Below are 27269 nucleotides of genomic sequence, written 5' to 3'. Positions count from 1 at the left end.
ATGTATCCACACATGTATTTTAGTTTCCAATCAATACAATTTTGGCATGGATAATAAACGACTATATTTAATAGGGAAATATATTAATAACTATTTTATTATTGCCTCTAGGGCATATTTCCAATAGTCTCCCACTTGCACTAGAGTCAATAATCTAGCTCACATCTCTCTATGATTTAGAATGTAATGAATCTAACACCCTTATAGTTCTAGTGTCGATCATGTTTTTCTCGTGGAAGAGGTTTAGTCAACGGGTCTCCAACATTCAGATCCGTGTGCACTTTGCAAATATTTATGTCCTCCTCCTTGATGTAATTACGGATGTAATTGAAGCATCGCTTTATGTGTCTGGTCCTCTTGTGAAACCTTGGTTCCTTGGCTAGAGGAATGGCACCAGTGTTGTCACAAAGCAGAGTCATTGGATCCAGTGCACTTCGCACAACTCCAAGATCTTCATGAACTCCTTCATCCAGACATCTTCTTTAGCCGCCTCTGAGGCAGCTATGTACTCCGCTTCGCATGTAGAATCAGCTACCACACTTTGCTTGGAATTGCACCAGCTTACCACACCCCCATTGAGAATATATATGTATCTGGTTTGCGACTTAGAGTCATCCAAATCAGTGTCAAAGCTTGCATCGACGTAACACTTTACGACGAGCTCTTGATCACCTCCATACACGAGAAACATTTCCTTAGTCCTTTTTATGTACTTCAGAATATTCTTGACTGTTGTCCAGTGTTCCATTCCCGGATCACTTTGAAACCTTCCCGCCATATTTATGGCAAGGCTGACATCAGGTCTTGTGCACAACATTGCATACACACTTTGAAACATTCCCGCCATATTTATGGCAAGGCTGACATCAGGTCTTATGCACAACATTGCATACATGATAGAGCCTATGGCTGAAGCATATGGGAGGACACTCATCTTTTCTCTATCTTCCGCAGTGACTGAGCGTTGAGTCTTACTCAACTTCACGCCTTGCAACACAGGCAAGAACCCTTTCTTAGACTGATGCATATTGAACTTCTTCAAGACTTTATCAAGGTATGTGCTCTATGAAAGTCCTATTAAGCGTCTCGATCTATCTCTGTAGATCTTGATGCCTAACATGTAAGCAGCTTCTCCTAGGTCCTTCTTTGAAAAACTCTTGTTCAAGTAATCCTTTACGCTTCCCAAAAAGTATATATTGTTTCCAATCAGCAATATGTCATCCACATATAATATTAGAAACACTATAGAGCTCCCACTCACTTTCTTGTAAATACAAGCTTCTCCATAAACTTGTATAAACCCAAACACTTTGATCACCTCATCAAAACGCTGATTCCAACTCCGAGATGCTTGCACGAGTCCATAAATGGATCGCTGGAGCTTGCATACTTTGTTAGCATTCTCTGGATCGACAAAACCTTCCGGTGGCATCATATACAACTCTTCCTTAAGGAAATCGTTAAGGAACGCTGTTTTGACATCCATCTGCCAAATTTCATAATCGAAAAATGCAGCTATTGCTAACATGATTGTGATGGACTTGAGAAAGTCTCATCATAGTCAACTCCTTGAACTTGAGAAAAACCCTTTGGCACAAGTCGAGCTTTATAGACGGTGACATTACCGTCGATGTCCGTCTTCTTCTTAAAGATCCATTTATTCTGAATGGCCTTTCGCCCTTCAGGTAATTCTTCCTAAGTCCACACTTTGTTTTCATACATGGATCCTATCTTGGATTTCATGGTCTCTAACCATCTGTTGGAATCAGGGGCTACCATCGCTTCTCCATAGCTCATAGGATCGTCATTGTCCAACAACATGACCGTCAAGACAGTGTTATCGTACCACTCAGGAGCGGTGCATGCCCTTGTCAACCTACGAGGTTTGATAGCAACTTGACATGAGGCTACATGATCATCATCATTGGCTCCCTCTTCAATTTGTGTATGCTCTATAGAAACATATTTCTGTGATGGGCTACTCTCTCGTTGAAGTAAAGATTCAACAACCTCATTAAGTTCTATCTTCCTCCCACTCATTTCTTTCGAGAGAAAATCTTTCTCAAGAAATGTTACATTTTTAGCGACAAACACTTTGCCTTCGGACCTGAGATAGAAGGTGTACCCAACTCTCTATTTTGGGTATCCTATGAAGACGCATTTCTCCGCTTTGGGTTCTAGATTTTCAGGTTGAAGATTTTTGACATAAGGATCACATCCCAAACCTTGAGAAACGACAACTTTGGTTTCTTACCAAACCACAATTCATACGGCGTCGTCTCAACGGATTTTGATGGTGCCCTATATAAAGTGAATGCAGCTATCTCTAATGCATAGCCCCAAAATGATAATGGAAAATCGGCAAGGGACATCATAGAACGCACCATATCCAATAAAGTATGATTATGATGTTCGGACACACCATTGCGCTGTCATGTTCCAAGCGGAGTCAACTGGGAAACAATTCCACATTGTCTTAAGTGAGTGCCAAACTCATAAATCAGATATTCTCCTCCTCGATCAGATTGTAGGAATTTGATCTTCTTGTTACGATGATTCTCTACTTCACACCGAAATTGCTTGAACTTTTCAAACGTTTCAGACTTTTGTTTCATTAAGTAAATATAACCATATCTACTCAAATCATCGATGAAGGTGATAAAAATAATGATATCCACTGCATGCCTCAATGTTCATCGGACCACACACATTAGTGTGTATGATTTCCAATAAGTCACTTTCTCGCTCCATTGTTCCGGAGAACGGAGTTTTGGTCATCATGCCCATGAGGCATGGTTCACATGTGTCAAGTGATTCAAAATCAAGTGACTCCAAAAGTCCCTCACCATGGAGTTCCTTCATGCGCTTTATACCAACATAACCCAAGCGACACTGCCACAAGAAAGTGGGATTATCATTAACTCTACATCTTTTGGCATCAATGTTATGAACATGCATGTCATTACTATCGAGATTCAATAAGAATAAACCCCCCGTATTGGGTGCATGACCATAAAAGATATTACTCATATAAATAGAAAAACCATTATTCTTTGATTTAAATGAGTAACCGTCTCGCAATAAACAAGATCCAGATATAATTTTCATGCTTAATGCACGCACAAAATAACAATTTTTCAGGTTCATCACTAATCCGATGGTAACCAAAGTGAGAGCATGCTGACGGCAATCACATTGACCTTGGAACCATTTCCCACATGCATCGTCACTTCATCCTTCGTCAACCTTTATCTATTCTGCAATTCCTGTTTTGAGTTGCAAATGTGAGCAACCAAACTAGTATCAAATACCCAGGCACTACAACGAGGGTTGGTGAGGTACACATCAATAACATGTATGTCATATTTAACTTACTTGGCGTTGGCCGCCTTTTTGTCGGACATATACTTAGGGCAGTTCCGCTTCCAGTGATCAGTCCCCTTGCAATGATAGCACTCAGCCTCTGGCTTGGGCCCAGCCTTGGGTCTCCTCACGGGAGGGGCAACAGCTTTGCCACTCTTCTTGAAGTTCCCTTTCTCCCTCTTGCCATTTTTCTTGAAACTCGTGGTCTTATTGACCATCAACACTTGATGTTCTTTCTAGATTTCTGACTCAGCGACTAATTTATTCATCCCTTGCATGTTGTAGTTCAGCACAAAGCTCTTTTAGCTAGGTGGCAGTGATTGGAGAATTCTGTCAATGATCGCCTCTGGCGGGAGAGAATTTCCCAACTCAGCTAGACGGTTGGCATACTCAGACATTCTAAGTACATGCTCGCTGACAGACCCGTTCTCCTCCATCTTGCAAGCATAGAACTTATCGGAGGTCTCATACCACTCGATCCGGGCATTCTTCTCAAAGATAAAGTTCAATTCCTGGAACATCTCATATGCTCCATGACGTTTAAAACGTCTTTGAAGTCCCGGTTCTAAGCCATACAAGATCACACATTGAACTACTGTGTAGTCATCTAAACGTGACTGCCAGATGTTCATAACATCTGGGGTCGCCGGTTGGGGTGGCATGTCACCTAGCGGTGTATCAAGGACATAGTTCTTTTGGGAAACCGTGAGGACAAGCCTCAGATTACGGGCACAGTCAACAAAGTTGCTTCCATCATCTTTCAGCTTAGCTTTCTCTAGGAACGCATTAAAATTTAGGGGTGCTACTCTGCGAGCCATTGATCTACAACATAAATTTGCAAAGATTACTTAGACTATTGTTCAAGATAATGAATTTAGTTAATCGTATTACTAAAAACTCCCACTCAAATTGTCATCCCTCTATTCATCCGACTGACACATGATCCAAATCCACCAACCCAAGCCCGATCATCACGTGATGTGACATGGCTTCAATAGTGAACATATGCATCTTGATCATATCAACTATATGACTCATGTTCGACCTTTCGGTCTCTTGTGTTCCGAGGCCATGTCTATACATGCTAGGATTGTCAAGTTTGATCTGAGTGTTCCGTGTGTGCAAAACTGTCTTGCACCTGTTGTTTGTGAACGTGGAGTCCACCACACCCGATCATCACGTGGTATATCGAAAACGACGAACTTCCGCAACGGTGCACACTCGACGAGAACACAATTTTATCTTGAAATTAAGTGAGGGATCACCTTCTAATGCTACCATCGTCCTAAGCAAAGCAAAGTGCATAAAAAGTATTAACATCACATGCAAATCATAAGTGACATGATATGGCCATGAACTCGTGCTTTTGACCTCCATCTCCAAAGCACTGGCATGATCTCCATCGTCACTGGCACCACACCATGATCTCCATCATTGTGTTGCCATCGAGGTTGTCGCACCAACCATGCTTGTACTACTATTGCTACCGCTTAGCGATAAAGTAAAGCATCACTTAGCGCTTAATGAGTGACACGCAGGTCATACCATAATTAAAGAAAACCCAATGGCTCCTGTCAGTTCCCGTAGCATCGACATGCAAGTCGATATTAACTATTACAACATGATCATCTTGTACATCAAATATATCACATCATGTCATTGGCCATATGACATCACATGCATACCCTGCAAAAACAAGTTAGACGCCCACTAATTTGTTGTTGGAAATTTTACGTGGCTGCTATGGGTATCTAGCAAGAGCGTTTCTTACATATGCAAAAACCACAACGGTGATATGCAGGTTGCTATTTAACCTTCTACAAGGATCACCTTTTGTCGAATCTGATTCTACTAGAGTAGGAGAGACACACACCCGCCAGTCATTTTATGCAATAGGTTGCATGTCAATCGATGGAACCGGTATCTCGTACGTGGACGAGTAAAGTTGGTCCGGGCCGCTTCATCCAACAATACCGCAGAATCAAGAGAAGATAAAGGAGGGAAGCAATGTGAATATCAACAACCACAAACTCTTTTGTGTTCTACTCGAGATGATATCTATGCATAGACCTGGCTCTGATACCACTCTTGGGGAATGTTGCATGGGAAACAAAAAATTTCCTACGTGCAAACAGATCTATCCATGGTGATGACCATCTACGAGTGGAGAGATTGGATCTACATACCTTTGTAGATCGCTAAGCGGAAGCGTTCAAGAACGCGGTTGATGTAGTGGTATGTATTTGCGATCCAATCACGAATCATCCCGCGATCTCCCGATCAAGTGTCGAACGGACGACATCTGTGCGTTCAACACACGTACAATTTGGTGATGCCTTCACCTCCTCGATCCAGTGAGTGATGGTGAAGTAGAAGCCTGAGTCCTCCGGCAGCATGACGGTGTGGTGAGGTGTTGGTGGTGATAGCCCGACAGGGCTTCGCCGAGGGGTTATGGAGGAGAGAAACTGCGAGGGACTGGAGGGGCAGCGCCACGGCAAGATTGTCATGTGTCTGCCTCCTCTCTACCTCTCTATATACAGGAGGAAGGTAGAGGGGAGAGTGCCCTAGGGTTACCCCCTAGGGACCGGCGGCCAAGGGAGGAGGGGGCGGCGACTAGGGATAGGGTCCCCCCCACATGGGTGCTTTGCCACCCAAGTTGGCTGGCTGCGTACCAAAGGAGGCTCACCCCCCCCTTCGACCGAAGTGGTTGGGGAGAGGGTTGCGCCCATCCTCCTTTTGGGCTGCGGTGCCCCCTCTCCTTCGACCGAAGTGGTTGGGGAGAGGGTTGCGCCCATCCTCCTTGTGGGCTGCGGTGCCCCCATGAGGCCCCCGCAACATTTGTTGGGGCCTCATGAAACCCCTTTCGATACTCCATGAATCCCTCGGTACGCCTCGGAACACTTCCAGACTCCGATGACCTTCGTCCTATATATCAATTTGCACCTCCGGACTATTCCGGAGTTCCTCCTCACGTCCTAGATCTCATCCGGGACTCCAAACAAACTTCGGTCACCAACACTATGACTCAATTATGTATATATTATCACCGAACCTTAAGTGTGAAGACCCTGTGGGTTCGAGAAGTATGCAGACATGACCGAGACACTCTCCGGTCAATAACCAATAGCGGGACCTAGATCTCCATATTATTTCCTACATATTCTACGAAGATCTTTCATCGTTTGAACCTCAATGTCAAGGATTCAATCAATCCTGTATGTTGTTCCCTTTGTCCTTCGGTATGTTACTTGCCCGAGATTCAATCGTCGGTATCTCCATACCTAGTTCAATCACGTTACCGACAAGTCTCTTTACTCGTTCCGTAATACAAGATCACGCGACTAACTCCTTAGTCACATTGCTTACAAGCTTATTGGGATGTTGTATTATCGAGTGGGCCCCAGAGATTGCTCACCGTCACATGGAGTGGCAAATCCAAGTCTCAATCCATGCCAACCCAACAGACACCCTCGGAGATACCTATAGAGAACCTTTATAATCACCTAGTTATGTTGTGGCGTTTGATACACACAAAGCATCCCTGTGGTGTCCGGGAGTTGCATGATCTCATGGTCATAGGAACAAATAATTTGACATGCAGAAAACAGTAGCAGTAAACAGACACGATCATATGCTACATTTATAGTTTGGGTCTTGTCCACCACATCATTCTCCTAATGATTTGATCCCGTTATCAAATGACAACTCATGTCCATGGTCAGGAAACCTTGACCATCTTTGCTCAACGAGCTAGTCTATTAGAGGCTTACTAGGGACAATGTGTTGTCTATGTATCTACACATGTATTTTAGTTTCGAACCAATACGATTTTAGCATTGATAATAAACGATTATCTTGAACAGGGTAATATAATAATAACTATTTTATTATTGCCTCTAGGGCATATTTCCAATAGATAGAACCACATATCGGAACCACGCCAAAAATTATTGTGTCCATCTTATTAAAATTGGGAAAAGGGTAGGTTTTAATTTGTTAAGTAGTCTATTAACCCCCCCCCCCTCTAGACATCCCTTCTAGTAATCCCACAACGTTCCCGCTCCTCCATGCTCGTGCACAACACTGTCACCTTGAAACTGAAATCCTTGGTCACACAAATGTTCTGGGCGCGCTCCACATCCTTCCTAGGACTCTCTTGCTCTTGGGAAAATCTCTTTCTCTTCTCTCCTGCTAGGTTGGGGATTGTCTTCACAAGAGTAGCCCACTAAGGATAGATACCGTCACCTAGGTAGTTTCCTTTGTTGTACTCCTGTCCATTGATCTAAACATTGACCTCTGGGCAGTTTCCTTATGCAAGCCTTGCAAACACCGGAGAGCATTGAAGCACATTGATATCATTGTGACATCCGGAAATGCCGAAGAAAGAGTGTCAAATCTAGAGATTTTGTGAAGCCACGACCTCAAGTGTCATAGTCCAAGATTTGACACGGCCCCTATACTGCCCCTACCAAGTAGAAGGACAATTCTTCCACTCTCAATGCATATACCCAATGCTACCAAGCATCCCAGAAATCCCATGCCCGCATTCATCGCCAACAACCGGACTGTATCTGTAGCACTTGGCTCTCTCAAGTACTCTAGGCCAAACACTGCTATCACAACCTTGCAAAACATGTGCATGGAGTCTAGGAATGTGTGCTCGCTCATTCAAACATACCCAATAGTGAGATCCCCGAGAATTTTGTATGAAAGCATTTGAATCGTTGTAGTGCATTTATGATAAGAGGAGAACCCGATCTTTCTGAGGGCGTTCTCCTTGCACTCAAAATACTTATCGTATGCCACCACCCCCTCCTGAATACGGTTGAACACATGTTTTGCCATACGAAAACAGTGTCAGAATAGGTGGGGTGGGAAGAGCGATTTGGGGTTTTCGAAGTAGTCCTTCCAAAGTAAGAAATGCCTGCTCTCTCGGTTGCGATTCAATGCTAGAGTGTTCCCCGGGATCGAGCCCATGAACATCGGGCGCTGCCTACTAACATGGTCATAGACGACCAACACAACAACCACAAGCTACTCATCATCGGATGAAGGATTATCTGAATCGCGAAGGAAATTATGGAAAAAGAACTCGTCAGCGGAGTCCATTTGTACCTTGTGGGTAAACCGTCGAACAACTTGCAAGCGTTGTCAAAGAAGCTGGCGGTGAAGCGTCCACAGAGCATGCTAGTGTCCATCGAGCGAGATCGCCACGCTTGGGTGCTGCAAACAGGGGGAGGTGCGGGGAGGTGTTGGGGGCGTCAGGGTGTTGTGGTGCCGGTGGGATGAGCCGACGGTGGCGATGCCGTTGGAAGGTGGAGTGTTGTGGTCAAAAGTATGTGGGCGCGGATGATTGATCTGAGCACCAGAACTAGTCGGCGACGGCGATGGGTGGGCCGGCCGATTGTGCTGGGTGTAGATGGGAGAAAGATGGAATGGCCACTGTGCCACACACTTGCGACCGGGGAATGATGAGACGCGCGTCATGCACGTCTGCTTCATATCCTCACCGACGCAAACGCGAACCAAATTTGGGGCTGAAATGGCCGTGCGACACACATAAAGCGGATACGTGTCCGTTTGGACCAACACATTGGGCCGATTTTTATATCCGTTTTGATCCAAACACACATGCACGGACTATGAAATGGATCTCATGAAGTATACATGGTTTGGGATCTTGTGCAATAGGATACCGTACAGTACAGTTATTATCATATAGATCCGACTCGACATGTCACTCACAATACTGTATCGTACATCCTCTCTTCCAAAATTTATTAAGATTAATACTAAGTTGAGCCATTATTTTGGACGGCTACTACGTATCAACCAGTTGATCTTAGGGAAAGATCAGCTGCCTACAAGCCATCTCATTAGGTGCGTTAATGTCGTTCGACCAGACCAAACGTAGCTGTCTTCTTCCTCCTTTCTCACGTATCCACTACGGTGCAAAAAAAACAAGTGACTGCATCATCGCGACCCACAGCGAAGCTCCATTGGAACCCCTACCCGACGGCGCAGCGAAGCTCCATTATAACCTCGGCGATGAGACTCGATGGCGCCTGTGAAGCTCCATTGCAACCTCCGACGGTGAGACAAAGCTGCAATGCAGCACCCACGACGTCGGCGAAGCTCCAGTGCAACCCCCGACGGCTAGACATGCAGCATCGACGACACATGTGAAGCTCCATTCTAGCACCAACGAGGCTCTATGCAGCACCGGCAAAGCTCCATTGCAGCCTAACGAAACCGGTGAGCGCCGACGAGGCTCCATTGCAGCTCTGGCGATGCTTCAGTGCAACTTCGGCGGCTTCAGTGCAGCTACGACGGCACTCCATTACAGCGTCGGCGACGCTTCAGTGCAATTCCGGCGACGCTCCATTGCCGCCCCCAACGGTGCTCCATTGCAACTCCATCGACACGAAGAAAGCTCCAACACAACACTGGTTGCCTCCTCCTCTCGTGTGCTGTGCTTCATCACCGACGATGAGTAAACCAACTTCAGTAGCAGCAGGGGGAAGGCCATGGCGGGAGGACCTTGAGCAGCAACAAGTGAATCTTAAACATGACATGACGGACGGGACTTGAGCAGGAGGACCTTAAGCAGTAGCAGACAGAGCTTGAAGGCTGGCCATGAAGAGGAAAAAGAACGAGGACGAGAATGAGCGAAGGAAAGGATGAATGAAGGAGATAAGGTTAAAGCGGGAAGCGATGGACTCGCTCGCACGTAGGGAACACGTGTCGCACGGATGACCCGGCTTAGGAGCTGACGAAATCAGTCGATATATTTAAAACGTTTTCCATTATTTTAATACGGAGAAAGTACATTAGAAGATCTTAACCGGAAACTGACACAGAGAGTACCATTCTGCCAATACGGCGTAACAGTGACCGGGATGATAAATAAACGTATACACCAAGAGCAAATGAACTGACACTGACAGGCTGACAGACAGCTTGTCCTCAATTTGACTCCCACCAGATCCTTCCGGACCATACGAACGCTGACCTTTTATTTCCGGCGTATCAATAACAGAAATTGGCCGGCCAAAACTAACCACGCGCATCGATCAAATCGTACTACTAACAGCAGATCATACTTTTACAACAACAATAATATGTCGCACACGGGGTGCAGTTCACGCTATGCCGCGGCGCGTGCATAGACTCGTCACAGAGCGGCGGCCCTGGCCTCGTGGCCCTTGGCCGCCTTCTTGTGGCCGCAGTTGTCGACGGTGGCGTAGAGGCGGTAGGGCGAGGCGTCGGTGGCGAGCCACTGCTCGACCGTGAAGAGCTGCTGCGCGCAGCCCATGTGGGGCCCCGTGGCCGTGACCTCGACGTAGTTGCAGTACCAGCCGTGGTGCGCGCCGGCACCGTCGGATGTGACGTTCGCCCAGCACGGCGCGTGCTCCATGCACGGCCCGCGACCGCTGAAGATGTCGAGGTTGCCGCGCTCGTAATAGTCGTGGCCGGCGCCCATCATGCCGCCCCATTTCGCCAGGTCACCGATCCGGATGCCCTTGCCGTCCGAGCCCAGCAGCGTCACACCGATCGCCGAGTCCGTCCCGCCCTTCCAGATCGATCCCGTCCGCACGTACACCGTGTACACACACTGTTGCTCCGGGTCCGATAAGAGGCTGCCGCGGCCGCCGGCGCCCGCGACCGCGATCGCTCTCTCCGACGACGCGTACGCCTGATTATAACAAAGCAACGCACGTACGGACGCGGTACATGACGTGAGAAATTATACGGAGATTCAACAAGTAGAAGGGGTGGACTAGTAGTAGAGCTTACCGCGGCAAAAAAGGAGACGAGGAGAAGGCACGAGAGCTTCATGGCCGGAGACTTTCGATCCGGAAGTGAGCGATTGGGAACGACAATGCGTGGCGCTATAAAGGGGATCGGGATAGGACCCACCGGACAGTGACACTTTGGGGGAAGTAGCTGAGGGAGTTGATCTTTTTGTTTTGTGGCAGAAGAATCCAGTGTGGCATATTCTCCGAGCTTATATACGTACATTTGTAATTGGCTGAGAAAACATGTACGTACATGTCTGACAAGATCGGGAACCTGCAAGATCCACCGGTACAGGCGTACAGCCACGTGAAACACGCACCGACCGAGACAGATTGGGATCCAAATCTGGGCAGCTCGGCAAGTTAAGGCTGATCGTAATGAAAATATTATAGGTATTATCATAATTCCTTTGTTTTAAAATATAAGATCTTCTAGAAATTTTATTAAAAGACTATATATACAAAGCAAAATTAATAAATTTATACACTAAAATATGTCTATGTACATTCGTATATAGTTCATAGTGCAATATGTAAAAGGTCTTATATTCAGTAACAGACCGAGTACATGTCAATTAATCAATTTTGATAAGGTGACATAAAATTAAATGAAAAAATAGATTACTGAGGATCATATCATAATATACATGCAACCATATCATATTAAATGTTGTGCTACTATGTGTCATGTATGACAATAAATAAATTATTCTATAATACTAACATATAATATCATGTACTCCCTCCGTTTCATAATATAAGTCTTTTTAGAAATTTCACTAGATGACTACATACGGATGTATATAGACATACTTTAGAGTGTAGATTCAGTCATTTTGTTTTGTATGTAGTCCCTTAATGAAATCGCTTAAAAGACTTATATTTAAGAACGGAGTGAGTATGTAGTATCATACACTAATACCATACCCATGATATTAATATATATGATACTCCACATTACAACCAGCTTTAGACAACTCCAATGAAGACCCTCAATTATCCGCCCGCGTCCGTTTGAAGATAAACGGACACAAATCGCGGCCCAATGTGCGGGAAAAAAAGAGACAAATACCTGTTTTTGTCCGCTTTCGATTCATTTCCAGTCTAAGTTTATGTCGCATTTACGGCCAAACAGACACGCGCGGGACGAACGTGACTTGTGCCTTTGTCCGCCCTCGGCCTGTTCGTCGGTGGCACACAATTTCCTTTTTTTTCCTCCCAAAACTCCGGCCACACACCCCACCCCTCTCCCTTCTAGTCCCTAGCCGCCTCCGATACGGCCGTGTAGCTGCCGAGCATGATCGCGTGCTCGTCCATGTTTTCTCCACACCACGAGCTGTCCAACCCACTCGCCGCGCCTTCAGCGCAACCGCTGACCGTATTTGGAGCGGATCTAGCGAGATTTGTGCGGGGCAAGCCAGTGGAGGCCGTGTCGTGCCATGGACTGGTCGGGTGCCGGTCCGCACAGTCCCGACAACGCCCCCAAGCCGCATGCAGGTACTGACTTTGCCTCTAGCTGCTCGGATCTACCTCGTCGACGGTTCGGCAAATACACCAACGATCGTCGTCCAGGCTCGATGGTGGCCGAAATGCTCGTCGGCGCATTGATGTCGTTCATAAAGTGCGATGACCGTCCACTGAAGGTCGTGCGCTGCATGTTTACAACGCTAGAACATCCCGGATGGGTGTTTGCTTTCACTTATAATCAAATATTTATTATATAGGATGGATGCAACTTTTGATTTTTTGGAAGAAGAATATATCGATGTATTGATAGCACTCAAATTAATAGAGTTTTTGTATTTATTGCTAGAGTAGACGCTAGAGATGAGAATAGATGTGCAGAAGCAACATTTATTTTTTAGACTTGAAGAAAAAACATTCAAGATCAAGATGTCGCAGATCAACAACAAATACATTGAAAAGACACTAATTCAACTTACAAAAATTGTTATGAAAGTTGAATATCTTTTAAAATGCCTTCTTGTAGTCTTTTTGGGGGCTTGTTATTCTAATTAAGATTTGAGGAGAAGGTTAAATAATGTTTTTATCTGGAAGACACGTTTGAGGAGAAGGTTTTCAATTGCTGATGTGTGGATCATATACGTGTAGTACGTGTTTGGGGTAGTTGGCCAGGACGGTGACACTAAGGCAGGTGTCACCATGTGAGACGAAGAAGAAGTGTCGGCTGGCAGTGCATTCATTAAGCAGCTACGCGGAGTAAACGAAGACAGCACCTTCCATTTCGCGCGATATCTTATCTTATCTTACTCTTATCTATTAATAAAGCAAATAGTGTTTCTTCCGTACGTCATCCAAATCATCCTTAAAATTAACTAAAATTACCCACCAATACCACCTATAAGTCATAAAAATCGTTTCAAACAGCAAAATCTCCGGACTGGACCGACCCATATAGTCACATCCTATATTACGCTCTAGGCGCTGGAAAAGGATGCAACACACCTGTTTGGGCTGGCCCATGCGTGGGTGCCTGTTTTTTTAGTTTAGTTTTTTTATTTTTCTTTTCAGTTCCATTTTGTTTTTCTACTTTAAATAATTTAATACTTTAAACAACTTTTCTCAATTTTGAGAAACTGAGAATTTCGAAATAAAATATTAAAAAAATATTTTTTTAAGAATTCAAAAAGTACCTAGGAGTTTTGAAAAATGTTTGCATATAAAAAAATGTGTAAACTTTGAGAAAATGTCCATAAAATAAAAAAGTCAACGATTCTAAACAAAAGCCCGTGTAAAAATCTTAAGAACAGTCCGTGCCTCTGTTTTTAGTCTCATTTTTTATTTTTATTTTTCTGATCCAGTTTTTGGTTTAATTATTAGGACTTTGAAAAACTTTTGCAATTTATAAAACTGGGAATTTTGAAATAAAAGTTTGAAGAAAATAAAAAAATGTTTGTGAATTCAAAAAATGCTCAGGATTTTTGTAAAAATATTCGCATATTCAAAAAAATGTTCATAATTTTAAGAACAATGTTGGTGAAAACAATAAAAGTCCATGATTTTGAAAAATAGTTTGTGTGTTATTTTTTGAGTGCAATTGAAAAAAATGTTTGCTAATTCAAAAAATGTTCATGCATTTCAAGAAATGTCCTAAAATTTTAAAGACATAATATGATCAGCACCATTGGAGATTATAATTGTTTTTCTCCCGTTGCAACACACGGGTCCTTTTGCTAGTGGATACATATGCCTCGTGATAAAAAATACCGTGAGGCATTTATATTGATTTTTTTAAATGAAACTAGTGCCTCATTAAAGAATAAAAAATAAAAACTTTAATACACATGTATATCTACTTTTGACTTTTAAATTTTTCAGTTTTTTACATCAGATCACAGATTTTCTCTTCAAGCATCCGTCTCCATCATACGATCCCGTTTTCTTATCCGAACCTACTTTCTTTGTCATCCGATCCTACATGTCATATGAGGCATCAGCCCGAAGCTATGCATTATACATGGCCTAAATGTCCATGGTCCAGGGTCTATAGACGCATAATAATTGAAGCATCTCCAATAAAAACTGTAGACGTAAAATAACTATGTATTACATCTTCAAGGTCCAAAAACGAATTACTCCAACAAATGATGTAGATGTAAATATATCTTGACCTTTTGGATTTGTATCCTATAGCACTTTGTGGTGTAAATTTGCATCTTCAACTCTAGAAGATGTAAATTTGCATCCGTGAGTGAAGGATTAGAAGAGATGTCTAGAAGGGAGGGGGGCACGGTTGAATAGACTACTTGTAAAAATAAAACCTAGTCTTTTTCTAATTTTAATTGTTGACAGATTTTCGCATTAAGAACAAGTCAATTGCACCCTACACACGCAAGTCTACGAGTATAACAGCGAAAAGTAAAGACATGCACATGTAAAGTAAGGAGTAGAGTTTAGAAAGATCAAACACAAAGATGGATACGATGATTTTTGGCGGGGTTCCGTTAGGTGGTGCTATCGCACGTCTACGTTGACGGAGATCTCAACCCACGAAGGGTAATGACCGCGCGAGTCCAAAGAGGGCTCAACCCACGAAGGGTCCACAAACAAGCAAACTTGTCTATTCCATCACGACTTACGTCCACAAAGGACTAGCCTCACTCGGGGTAGATCTTCACGAAGTAGACGATCTCCTTGCGTGTACAAACTTTTGGGTTCAACTCCACAAGATGAAGTAGGAGGCTCCCAAGCGACACCTAACCAATCTAGGACGCGTCACCGTTCAAAAGGTAATAGATGTGGTAGAATGATAAACTCCTTGCTCATGTATTTCAAAAGATAATCTTCTCAAGAATCAATCACTCTCTTACAAATTTGACATGGATAGAAGAGATTGCTTGGGTTGAAAGCAACTTGGGAGGCTAGAGATCAAGTTACAAATGGATGGATTCGAATATCTTGATCTCAACACATGAGTAGGTGGCTCTCTCCCAGAAAAATGGATATAAAAAGTGCATGTGTGTTATGAGTGCTTCCTCTGCGAATGAGAGGTGGTGGATGGATATATATAAGCATCTCCAAAAATCCAACCCTTACAGCGGTGAAACCGAAGTGAATCTCGGTGGCACCGATTTGCACAAAATGTGGCAACTTTCGAATTCTCGGTCAGACCGATATAGGAATCTCGATGGTACCGATATGGTGACCTAGGGCAATTTCCAAATCTCGATGAGACCGATTCCAAGACTCGGAATTTCCGATTCTTGAAAACGACATACCAGAAACTTGGTCGTTAGTTTCGGTGGCACCGAATGGAATGTTGGTGGCACCGAGATTCTAGAGTTTGGAAAAGGTTATGTTTGGTGGAGAATCGGTAGAGCCAAATGGAAAGCTCGGTGGCACCGATTATGATGTTTAGACTTTGGATAGAGAAATTTTGTGGGAGAATAGCTGAGTATTTTTGGTGGCTATTTCTAAGCACTTGAGCAACCAATTCATGATAGATACCTCACTCCTTTTTAATAGTATTGGCTTTCCTATGGACTCAAATGTGATTTCTCAAAAATATAAAATACAGTCTTATAGCTTGAAGCTTGGCCAATCCTTTTCCTTTCCTTGTATCCAGGGTTCTCCTCACAATCCTTTAGCCAATCATCTCCGTGGACTATACCTGAAATATACTAGGTAAAAGTGTTAGTCCAAGAGACAATGTATGTTGTCATGAATTATCAAAACCACTAAGGAAGCATATGTGCTTTAAATCTCCCCCTTTTTGGTAATTCATGAAAACATACAATCAAAGCTTCAAATAGATATGGGCATTAGAATATGACAACTTTGAAAGATACATGACTAATACAAGCTCTCCTTAAATGTGTGCAATCTCCTTTTTAAGAGATGTTTTCTTTGGACTGCATGAACACACACATAATAGAAGGGACAAGACTAGTCATGTGAATCTTGGCTATATGCATCAAACATATGTGAATGAAGGTTTTTCATGTTCAAGACTCACTCTTGCAAACAATATGTGCAAGAGACAAGAGATCATCATGAACAAGGATATGCTGCATATACTTACCTTGAGGTTCTTGAGCATCTTAGTAGTAGGAGTAGACTTGGGAAAAGAATTGTTAGATAACACAAGAGTATTCTATTGGAAAAATGTAAAGAGCTTCGAAAGTACCAAGACATGGAAGACATATTGAAAATATGAATTGATGATAGATATGTCTTCAAGAATATTTAGAACTTTCTCCCCTACGAATGAATATGTAAGATTTCCCCTCCCTCTTATTCATAGCATGTAGATATTGGGAATAGGTACGGTGAGAGAAGTTCAATCCAAAGTAAGCAATATAAAATGCAAATAAAACTTACTCTCCGTTAGGGTAAGCATAAGCTTAAATAGCACTTTTATATCTCTCCCCCTTAGGAATTTATCCTCCTTTTTATTTCTCCCCCTTAATGATGTCTCTCCCCGTGAATGTGTATGCTTTGATGTCTCTCCCTTTGGTAGAATATCTCCCCCTTTGGTATAAACATTTAGAAGCTTTGGTATATCTCCCCTTTGGCATTAATTTCCAAAAGGGGTCAGAGAGTACGGTTTCATTGAGTGTAAGGGATCCTGGATTCTTCTACTTGATAAGGGTTCCTTGATACTTCTCTCCCTTGAGTATAGATAAAGGTTCCTTGAAATTTATCCCCCTTGAGTATGGATAAGAGTTCCTTGAAATTTCTCCCCCTTTCAGTTAGTAAGGGTTCGTTGAAATTTCTCCCCCCCCCCTTTGAGTTAGGGATCCTACATGTTTCTGCCCCTTCAAACTCTTGAGACCTTTTATGAAGGAACCCCCTTTGATAGAAATGGAAATAATCTCTAAGAACACATGTATCATCAAAATTCGGAGTCTCGAGGCAAACTGGTTTGGTAGAACCGAGAATGAATATTGAGCCCGTGGGAGAAACCGGTATTGCCAATTTTCCCACCTCGAAAAAACCGAGTTGCAAATAAAATTTGACAAAATGCGATTACTTGGCAAACAAAATTTCTTCTTGGCCACTTTGTCAATAAAAGTTCTCTGATATTTTGGCCAAAGCTTTTAGAAAATATTCAAATATTGTTTCAAGGAATTTTTGCAAATATATTTGCAAGGAATTTTCATAACTAGATGAGAATTGAATGGTTCCAAGAAAGCATGCAACTAAAATATGAGCCATACACAAAACTTCATCTAGATGTTGGGCACTGACTAGGTCACCTATATTAGAGTATATTAACTTGAGGAGCCAAACAAGAATGCTTGATTATAGGTATACTCATCGTTAAGTGCAAAATGGGGTTACCATTTTTTGTCAAGCATTTTAATGTATTCATATCACTTGAGTTGCTTTACCTCATGACCTGTTGTAAATATTTATCAAGGATATGAGTACATGCCTTCGAATGATGTTCATAACGTGGCATGTAGGTGAACTTGTTGTGGATGATCAATGTTGATGAATATCATCTTGAGTTGGGAGCTATCATTGTGGTTTTGGTTCACTTTTCACCTACATAGGTTAGTCATGCAAGGAAGAACATAATATATCCAAATGATAAGAGTGAATTCATTCATCAAATAGTTGTCAAGTATATGATTTTGTTGTCTTCTTCCTTCATCTTCGAAGAAAGGGTTTGTTGATACTTGGCCATGACAAGATTGTTTTTTATGCGAGTTGATCAATCTTGTGGAGTGTAGTTCTTCCAAGTACCTACAAAAGGTTAGATGCAATACAAGGGAGCATAGTTTTCCAAGATATAAGATAGTGTCATTGCATCATGGAATAAACAAGTAAGCTCATGCCCTTGCATGCATTCGAGTGAGTCTAGATCAAGTTTGAAGCATCAATGATGTTCAACTCACACCTCAAGTGACAAAACACTTTCTCATCAAGTGGATTGGTAAAGATATCAGCTAATTGTTTGTCGGTACGAACATGCTTGAGATTAATATCTCCTTTAACAACATAATCATGAATGAAATGATGTCGAACTTGAATATGTTTAGTTCGCGAATGTTGCACGGGATTATGGGGAATTTTAATAGCACTTTCACATGAATGCCATAATCCTTAATAATTTGCATCATCCATAGTAATTGCACACAACATGATCCAAAGGCAATGTATTCCTCTTTGGCGGTAGATAAAGATACCGAGTTTTGTTTCTTGGATGACCAAGACACAAGAGATATCCCCAAAAATTGGCATGTACCCGAGGTGGATTTTCTATCAACCTTGTCTCCTACATAGTTAGAGTCGGAATAGCCAACAAGATTAAAAGTATATCCCTTGGGATACCATATGCCAAAGTTTGGTGTATGTATTAACTATCTCACAATTCTTTTCACAGCCATTAGATGACACTATTTAGGTGTCGCTTGATATCGGGCACACATGCAAACACTCAACATGATATCAGGACGGGAGGCACATAGATATAGCAATGAACCAATCATTAATCGATAAACCTTTGATCAATGGGTTTGTCCTCCTTAGTGAGGTCAACATGTCCACTAGTAGGCATGGGAGTTTTCATACCTTTGCACTCTTGCATGTTGAACTTCTTTATTAAGTCCTTGGTGTACTTGGTTTGAGAGATAAACATACCTTCTCTCGCTTATTTTGATTTGCAAACCAAGGAAGAATTTCAGCTCACACATCATGGACATCTCATACTTCTCAGACATCAACATTCCAAACTTCTCACTAAATTGTGGGTTAGTAGACCCGAAGATAATACCATCCACATAAATTTAGCACACGAATAATTCACCATTAACTCTTTTTGTGAATAATGTTGCATCAATTTTACCTATCTCAAAACCCTTTTCAATGAGAAACTTCTTTAGGCATTTGTACCAAGCTCGAGGGGCTTGTTTAAGACCATATAAAGCTTTACGAAGTTTATAAACATGACTAGGTTTCTTAGGGTTCACAAAGCCAGGAGGTTGTTTGACATAAACTTCCTCCTCAATTTCACCATTTAGAAAAGCACTTTTGATATCCATTTGGTAAATAGTAATATCATGGTGATTGGCATAAGCGAGAAGAATACGAATGGCTTCAAGTCTAGCAACGGGGGCATAGGTCTCACCGTAGTCCACACCTTCGATTTGCGTGTAACCTTGAGCTATGAGACGTGCCTTGTTGCCTACCATTTGGTCATATTCATCTTGCTTGTTCCGAAACACCCACTTTGTACCAATGTTGTTGTCCTCCTCCCTGGGTTTCTCCCCGAGTGTCCAAACTTCATTTCTCTCAAAGTTGTATAGCTCTTCGTGCATGGCATCTACCCAATCCAGGTTTTGAAGTGCTTCTTCTACCTTCATAGGCTCAATGCTAGATATAAATGAGTATGTTGGAAATATGCCCTAGAGGCAATAATAATTAGTTATTATTATATTTGTTTGTTCATGATAATCATTTATTATCCATGCTATAATTGTATTGATTGGAAACACAATACTTGTGTGGATACATAGACAAAACACTCTCCCTAGTAAGCCTCTAGTTGACTAGCTCGTTGGTCAAAGATGGTCAAGGTTTCCTGGCCATAGGCAAGTGTTGTTACTTGATAACGGGATCACATCATTAGGAGAATCATGTGATGGACTAGACCCAAACTAATAGACGTAGCATGTTGATCGCGTCATTTTGTTGCTACTGTTTTCTGCGTGTCAAGTATTTGTTCCTATGACCATGAGATCATATAACTCACTCACACCGGAGGAATGCTTTGTGTGTATCAAACGTCGCAACGTAACTGGGTGACTATAAAGATGCTCTACAGGTATCTCCGAAGTTATTCGTTGAGTTAGTATGGATCGAGACTGGGATTTGTCACTCCGTGTGACGGAGAGGTATCTTGGGGCCCACTCGGTAATACAACATCACACACAAGCCTTGCAAGCAATGTGACTTAGTGTAAGTTGCGGGATCTTGTATTACGGAACGAGTAAAGAGACTTGCCGGTAAACGAGATTGAAATAGGTATGCGGATACCGACGATCGAATCTCGGGCAAGTAACATACCGAAGGACAAAGGGAATGACATACGGGATTATATGAATCCTTGGCACTGAGGTTCAAACGACAAGATCTTCGTAGAATATGTAGGATCCAATATGGGCATCCAGGTCCCGCTATTGGATATTGACTGAGGAGTCTCTGGGTCATGTCTACATAGTTCTCGAACCCGCAGGGTCTGCACACTTAAGGTTCGGCGTTGTTTTATGCGTATTTGAGTTATATGGTTGGTAACCGAATGTTGTTCGGAGTCCCGTATGAGATCACGGACGTCACGAGGGTTTCCGGAATGGTCCGGAAATGAAGATTGATATATAGGATGACCTCATTTGATTACCGGAAGGTTTTCGGAGTTACCGGGAACGTACCGGGAATGACGAATGGGTTCCGGGTGTTCACCGGGGGGGGGGGGGGCAACCCACCCCGGGGAAGCCCATAGGCCTTGGGGGTGGCGCACCAGCCCTTAGTGGGCTGGTGGGACAGCCCAAGAAGGCCCTATGCGCCATAGGAAGAAAATCAAAGAGAAAAGAAAAAAAGAGGAGGTGGGAAAAAGGGGAAGGACTCCTCCTTCCAAACCTAGTTGGATTCGGTTTGGAAGGGGAGGACTCCCCCCCTTGGCTCGGCCGACCCCCTTGGGGGTCCTTGGACCCCAAGGCAAGGCTCCCCCTCTTCCCCCTATATATACGGAGGTTTTAGGGCTGATTTGAGACAACTTTGCCACGGCAGCCCGACCACATATCTCCACGGTTTTACCTCTAGATCGCGTTTCTGCGGAGCTCGGGCGGAGCCGTGCTAAGATAAGATCACCACCAACCTCCGGAGCGCCGTCACGCTGCCGGAGAACTCATCTACCTCTCCGTATATCTTGTTGGATCAAGAAGGCCGAGATCATCGTCGAGCTGTACGTGTGCTGAACGCGGAGGTGCCGTCCGTTCGGCACTAGATCGTGGGACTGATCGCGGGACGGTTCGCGGGGCGGATCGAGGGACGTGAGGACGTTCCACTACATCAACCGCGTTCACTAACGCTTCTGCTGTGCGATCTAGAAGGGTACGTAGATCAAATATCCCCTCTCGTAGATGGACATCACCATGATAGGTCTTCGTGCGCGTAGGAAAATTTTTGTTTCCCATGCGACGTTCCCCAACAGTGGCATCATGAGCTAGGTTCATGCATAGATGTCTTCTCGAGTAGAACACAAAAGTTTTTGTGGGCGGTGATGTGCGTTTTGCTGCCCTCCTTAGTCTTTTCTTGATTCCACGGTATTGTTGGATCGAAGCGGCTCGGACCGACATTACTCGTACGCTTACGAGAGACTGGTTTCATCGCTACGAGTAACTCCGTTGCTCAAAGATGACTGGCGGGTGTCAGTTTCTCCAACTTTAGCTGAATCGGAATTGACCGAGGAGGTCCTTGGATGAGGTTAAATAGCAATTCATATATCTCCGTTGTGGTGTTTGCGTAAGTAAGATGCGATCCTACTAGATACCCATGGTCACCACGTAAAACATGCAACAACAAAATTAGAGGACGTCTAACTTGTTTTTGCAGGGTATGCTTGTGATGTGATATGGGCAACGATGTGATGTGATATATTGGATGTATGAGATGATCATGTTGTAATAGTTAATATCGACTTGCACGTCGATGGTACGGCAACCGGCAGGAGCCATAGGGTTGTCTTTAAACTAACGTTTGTGCTTGCAGATGCGTTTACTATATTGCTAGGACGTAGCTTTAGTAGTAATAGCATGAGTAGCACGACAACCCCGATGGCGACACGTTGATGGAGATCATGATGATGGAGATCATGGTGTGACGCCGGTGACAAGAAGATCGTGCCGGTGCTTTGGTGATGGAGATCAAGAAGCACGTGATGATGGCCATATCATGTCACTTATGAATTGCATGTGATGTTAATCCTTTTATGCACCTTATTTTGCTTACAACGACGGTAGCATTATGAGGTGATCTCTCACTAAAATTTCAAGACGAAATTGTGTTCTCCCCGACTGTGCACCGTTGCGACAGTTCTTCGTTTCAAGACACCACGTGATGATCGGGTGTGATAGACTCAACGTTCACATACAACGGGTGCAAAATAGTTGCACACGCAGAACACTCGGGTTAAGCTTGACGAGCCTAGCATGTGCAGACATGGCCTCGGAACACATGAGACCGAAAGGTCGAGCATGAATTGTATAGTTGATATGATTAGCATAGATATGCTTACCACTGAAACTATTCTCGACTCACGTGATGATCGGACTTGAGATAGTGGATTTGGATCATGTACCACTCAAATGACTAGAGAGATGTACTTTTTGAGTGGGAGTTCTTAAGTAATATGATTAACTGAACTAATTTTCATGAACATAGTCTAATGGTCTTTACGAATTACGATGTAGCTTGCGCTATAGCTCTACTATTTTTATATGTTCCTAGAGAAAATTTAGTTGAAAGTTGATAGTAGCAAACTTTGCCGAGGATTGTCCTCGTTGCTGCGCAAAAGGCTTATGTCCTTAATGCACCACTCGGTGTGCTGCACCTCGAGCGTCGTCTGTGGATGATGTGAACATCCGACATACACGTTTCTGATGACTACACGATGGTTCAGTGCAAAATACTTAATGGCTTAGAAGCAAGGTGCCGAAGACGTTTTGAAACGTCACGGAACATAAGTGATGTTCCAAAGAGATGAAATTGTGATTTCATGCTTGTGCCCTTGTTAAGAGGTACGAGACCTCCGACAAGATTCTTTGTCCACAAAGTAAAGGAGAAAAGCTCAATCGTTGAGCGTGTGCTCAGATTGTCTGAGTACGACAATCGCTTGAATCAAGTGGGAGTTAATCTTCCAGATGAGATAGTGATGGTTCTCCAAAGTCACTGCCACCAAGCTATGAGAGCTTCATGATGAACTATAACATATCAAGGATAGATACAATGATCCTTGAGCGATTCGCGATGTTTGACACTGCGAAAGTAGAAATCAAGAAGGAGCATCAATAGTTGATGGTTTGTGAAACCACTAAGTTTCAAGAAAGGCAAGGGCTAGAAGGGATACTTCGTGAAACGGCAAAACAGTTGCTGCACTAATGAAGAGACCCAAGATTAAACCCAAACCTGAGACTAAGTGCTTCTGTAATGAGGGGAACAGTCACTGAGGCGGAGCAACTCTAGATACTTGGTAGATAAGAAGGCTGGCAAAAGTCGAAAGAAGTATATTTGATATACATGATGTGTACTTTACTAGTACTCCTAGTAGCATGAGGGTATTGGATACCGGTTCGGTTGCGAAGTGATTAGTAACACGAAATGATAGCTACGGCATAAACGGAGACTAGCTAAAGACGAGGTGATGATACGTGTTGGAAGTGTTTCCAAGATTGATATGATCAAAACGTCGCACGCTCCCTCTACCATCGGGATTGGTGTTAAACCTATATAATTGTTATTTGGTGCTTGCGTTAAGCATGAACATGATTGGATCGTGTTTATTGCAATACCATTATTCATTTAAAGAGAATAATGGTTACTCTATTTGCTTGAATAATCACCTTCAATGGTTTATTGAATCTCGATCGTAGTGTTACACATGTTCATGATATTGGTGCCAAAAGATACGAGGTAATGATGATAGTACCACTTACTTGTGGCACTGCCGCTTGAGTCATGTTGGTATAAATTGCATGAAGAGGCTCCATGCTGATGGATCTTTATACTCACTTGATTTTGAATCACTAGTGACATGCAAATCATACCACATGAGCAAGGCCTTGTTTTCATTGAGATGAAACAAGATAGTAACTTATTCGAAGTGATACATTTTGATGTATGCGGTCCAATGGGTGCCGAGGCACGCAGTGGATATCATTATGTTCTTACTTCAATGACGACTTAAGTAGATACACAGTATTTACTTAATGAATCACAAGTCTCAAATATTGAAAAGTTCAATTCTGTTTCAGAGTGAAGTTCGTCGTAACAAGAGGATAAACTGTCTACGATATGATCATAGAAATGAATATCTGAGTTACGAGTTTCGGTACGCAGTTAAGACAATGTGGAAATTGTTTCGCAATTCATGCCACCTGGAACATCATAGTGTGATGATGTGTCTGAACGTCATAGCCACGCACTATTTGGTATGGTGCATGCTATGATGTCTCTTATCGAATTACCACTATCGTTTATGGGTTATGCATTAGAGACAACCGCATTCACTTTAAATAGGGCACCGCGTATTTCCGTTGAGATGACACAGTATAGACTGAGGTTTAGAGAAATCTAAACTGTTGTTTCTTGAAAGTTTGGGGCTTCGACACTTATGTGAAAAATTTCAGTCTGATAAGCTCGAACCCAAAGCGGATAAATGCATCTTCATAGGATATCCAAAACAGTTGGGTACATCTCCTATCTCAGATCCGAAAGCAAAGTGTTTGTTTCTAGAAACGGATCCTTTCTCGAGGAAAGGTTTCTATCGAAAGAATTGAGTGGGAGGGTGGTAGAACTTGATGAGGTTATTAAACCATCACTTCAACCAGTGTGTAGCAGGGCGCAGGAAGTTGTTCCTGTGGCGCCTACACCAATTGAAGTGAAAGCTGATGATGGTGATCATCGAGCATCGGATCAAGTTACTACAAGCCTCGTAGGTTGACAAGGTCGCGTACTACTGTAGAGTGGTACGGTAACCCTGTCTTGGAGGTCATGTTGTTGAGAAACAATGAACCTACGAGTTATGAAGAAAGCAATGGCTGGCCCGGATTCCGACAAATGGTGGAAGCCATGAAATCCGAGAGAGGATCCATGTATGAAAACAAAGTGTAGACTTTGGAAGAACTACTTGATGGTCATAGGACTATTGAGTAAAGATGGATCTTTAAAAGGAAGACAAATGATGATGGTGATAAGTCACTATTAAGAAAAGCTCGACTTGTCGCAAAGATGTTTCCGAAAAGATCAAACAGTTGACTATGATGAGACTTTCTCACTCGTAGCGATGCTAAAAGTCTGTTAGAATTATGTTAGTAGTTGCTGCATTATTTATGAAATATTGCACATAGGATGTCAAAACATTGTTTCCTCGACGGTTTCCTTGAGAAAACATTGTATGTGATACAACCAGGAGGTTTTGTCGATCCTAAAGATACTAGCAAGTATGCAAGCTCCAGCGATCCTTCAATGGACTGGTGCAAGCATCTCGGAGTTGGAATATACACTTTGATGAGATGATCAAAGATTTTGGGTTTGTACAAGGTTTATGAGAAACTTGTATTTCCAAAGAAGTGAGTGGGAGCACTATAGAATTTCTGATAAGTATATCTGGTTGACATATTGTGGATCAGAAGTAATGTAGAATTTCTGTAAAGCATACAAGGTTGTTTGGAAGGAGTTTTCAAAGGAGTACCTAGATTGCGCTACTTGAACGTTGAGCATCAAAGATCTATGGAGATAGATCGAAAGCGCTTAATGGAAGTTTCAACAAGATGCATGCCTTGACAAGTTTTTGAAGGAGTTCAAAATAGATCAACAAAGAAGGAGTTCTTAGTTGCGTTGTGAGGTGTGAATTTGAGTAAGACTCAAAACCCGACCACGGCAGAATAAAGAGAATAGACGAAGGTCGTCTTCTATGCCTTAGACGTAGACTCTAAAGTATGCCATGCTGGGTACCGCACCTGATGTGTGCCTTGACTCAAAGTCTGTTGAGAGGTACAGAGAGTGATCCATGATTGAATCACTAGCAGCGGTCAAAGTTATCCTTAGTAACTAAATAGACTAAGGAATTTTTCTCGATTATGGAGGTGGTTAAAGAGTTCATCGTAAAGGGTTACATTGATGCAAGATTTGACACTAATCCGAATAACTATGAGTAGTGAAACGGATTCGTATAGTAGAGTAGATATTTGGAGCATTTCCGAATAGCACATAGTAGCAACATCTATAAGATGACATAAAGATTTGTAAAGAACACACGGATCTGAAAGTTTCAGAACCGTTGACTAAAACCTCTCTCACGAGAAAGACGTGATCAGACCCCAGAACTATATGGGTGTTGGATTCGTTGAAATCACATGGTGATGTGAACTAGATTATTGACTCTAGTGCAAGTGGGAGACTGTTGGAAATATGCCCTAGAGGCAATAATAATTAGTAATTATTATATTTCTTTGTTCATGATAATCGTTTATTATCCATGCTATAATTGTATTGATTGGAAACACAATACTTGTGTGGATACATAGAGAAAACACTGTACCTAGTAAGCCTCTAGTTGAATAGCTCATTGGTCAAAGATGGTCAAGGTTTCCTGGCCATAGGCAAGTGTTGTTACTTGATAACGGGATCACATCATTAGGAGAATCATGTGATGGACTAGACCCAAACTAATAGACGTAGCATGTTGATCGTGTCATTTTGTTGCTACTGTTTTCTGCGTGTCAAGTATTTGTTCCTATGACCATGAGATCATATAACTCACTGACACCAGAGGAATGCTTTGTGTGTACCAAACGTCGCAACGTAAATGGGTGACTATAAAGATGCTCTACAGGTATCTCCGAAGGTATTCGTTGAGTTAGT

At 42.8% G+C, this 27269-nt stretch overlaps 1 protein-coding gene across 1 annotated transcript; it reads right to left on the bottom strand.

The window, feature by feature from the left end:
• Window positions 1–10151: 10151 nt before the first annotated feature.
• Window positions 10152–11271, bottom strand: LOC123430363 (PLAT domain-containing protein 3-like). Its single transcript, XM_045114228.1, has 2 exons — window positions 11161–11271; window positions 10152–11059 (listed from the first exon to the last, which is right to left on the bottom strand). The coding sequence occupies exons 1-2, from the start codon at window positions 11200–11202 to the stop codon at window positions 10538–10540; spliced, it is 564 nt and encodes a 187-aa protein (XP_044970163.1). The 5' UTR covers window positions 11203–11271; the 3' UTR covers window positions 10152–10537.
• Window positions 11272–27269: the final 15998 nt, after the last annotated feature.

The sequence above is a fragment of the Hordeum vulgare genome, chromosome 2H (assembly GCF_904849725.1).
Source record: "Hordeum vulgare subsp. vulgare chromosome 2H, MorexV3_pseudomolecules_assembly, whole genome shotgun sequence".
Classification (NCBI taxonomy): domain Eukaryota; kingdom Viridiplantae; phylum Streptophyta; class Magnoliopsida; order Poales; family Poaceae; genus Hordeum; species Hordeum vulgare.
This window is presented reverse-complemented; position numbering and strand designations above follow the sequence as displayed.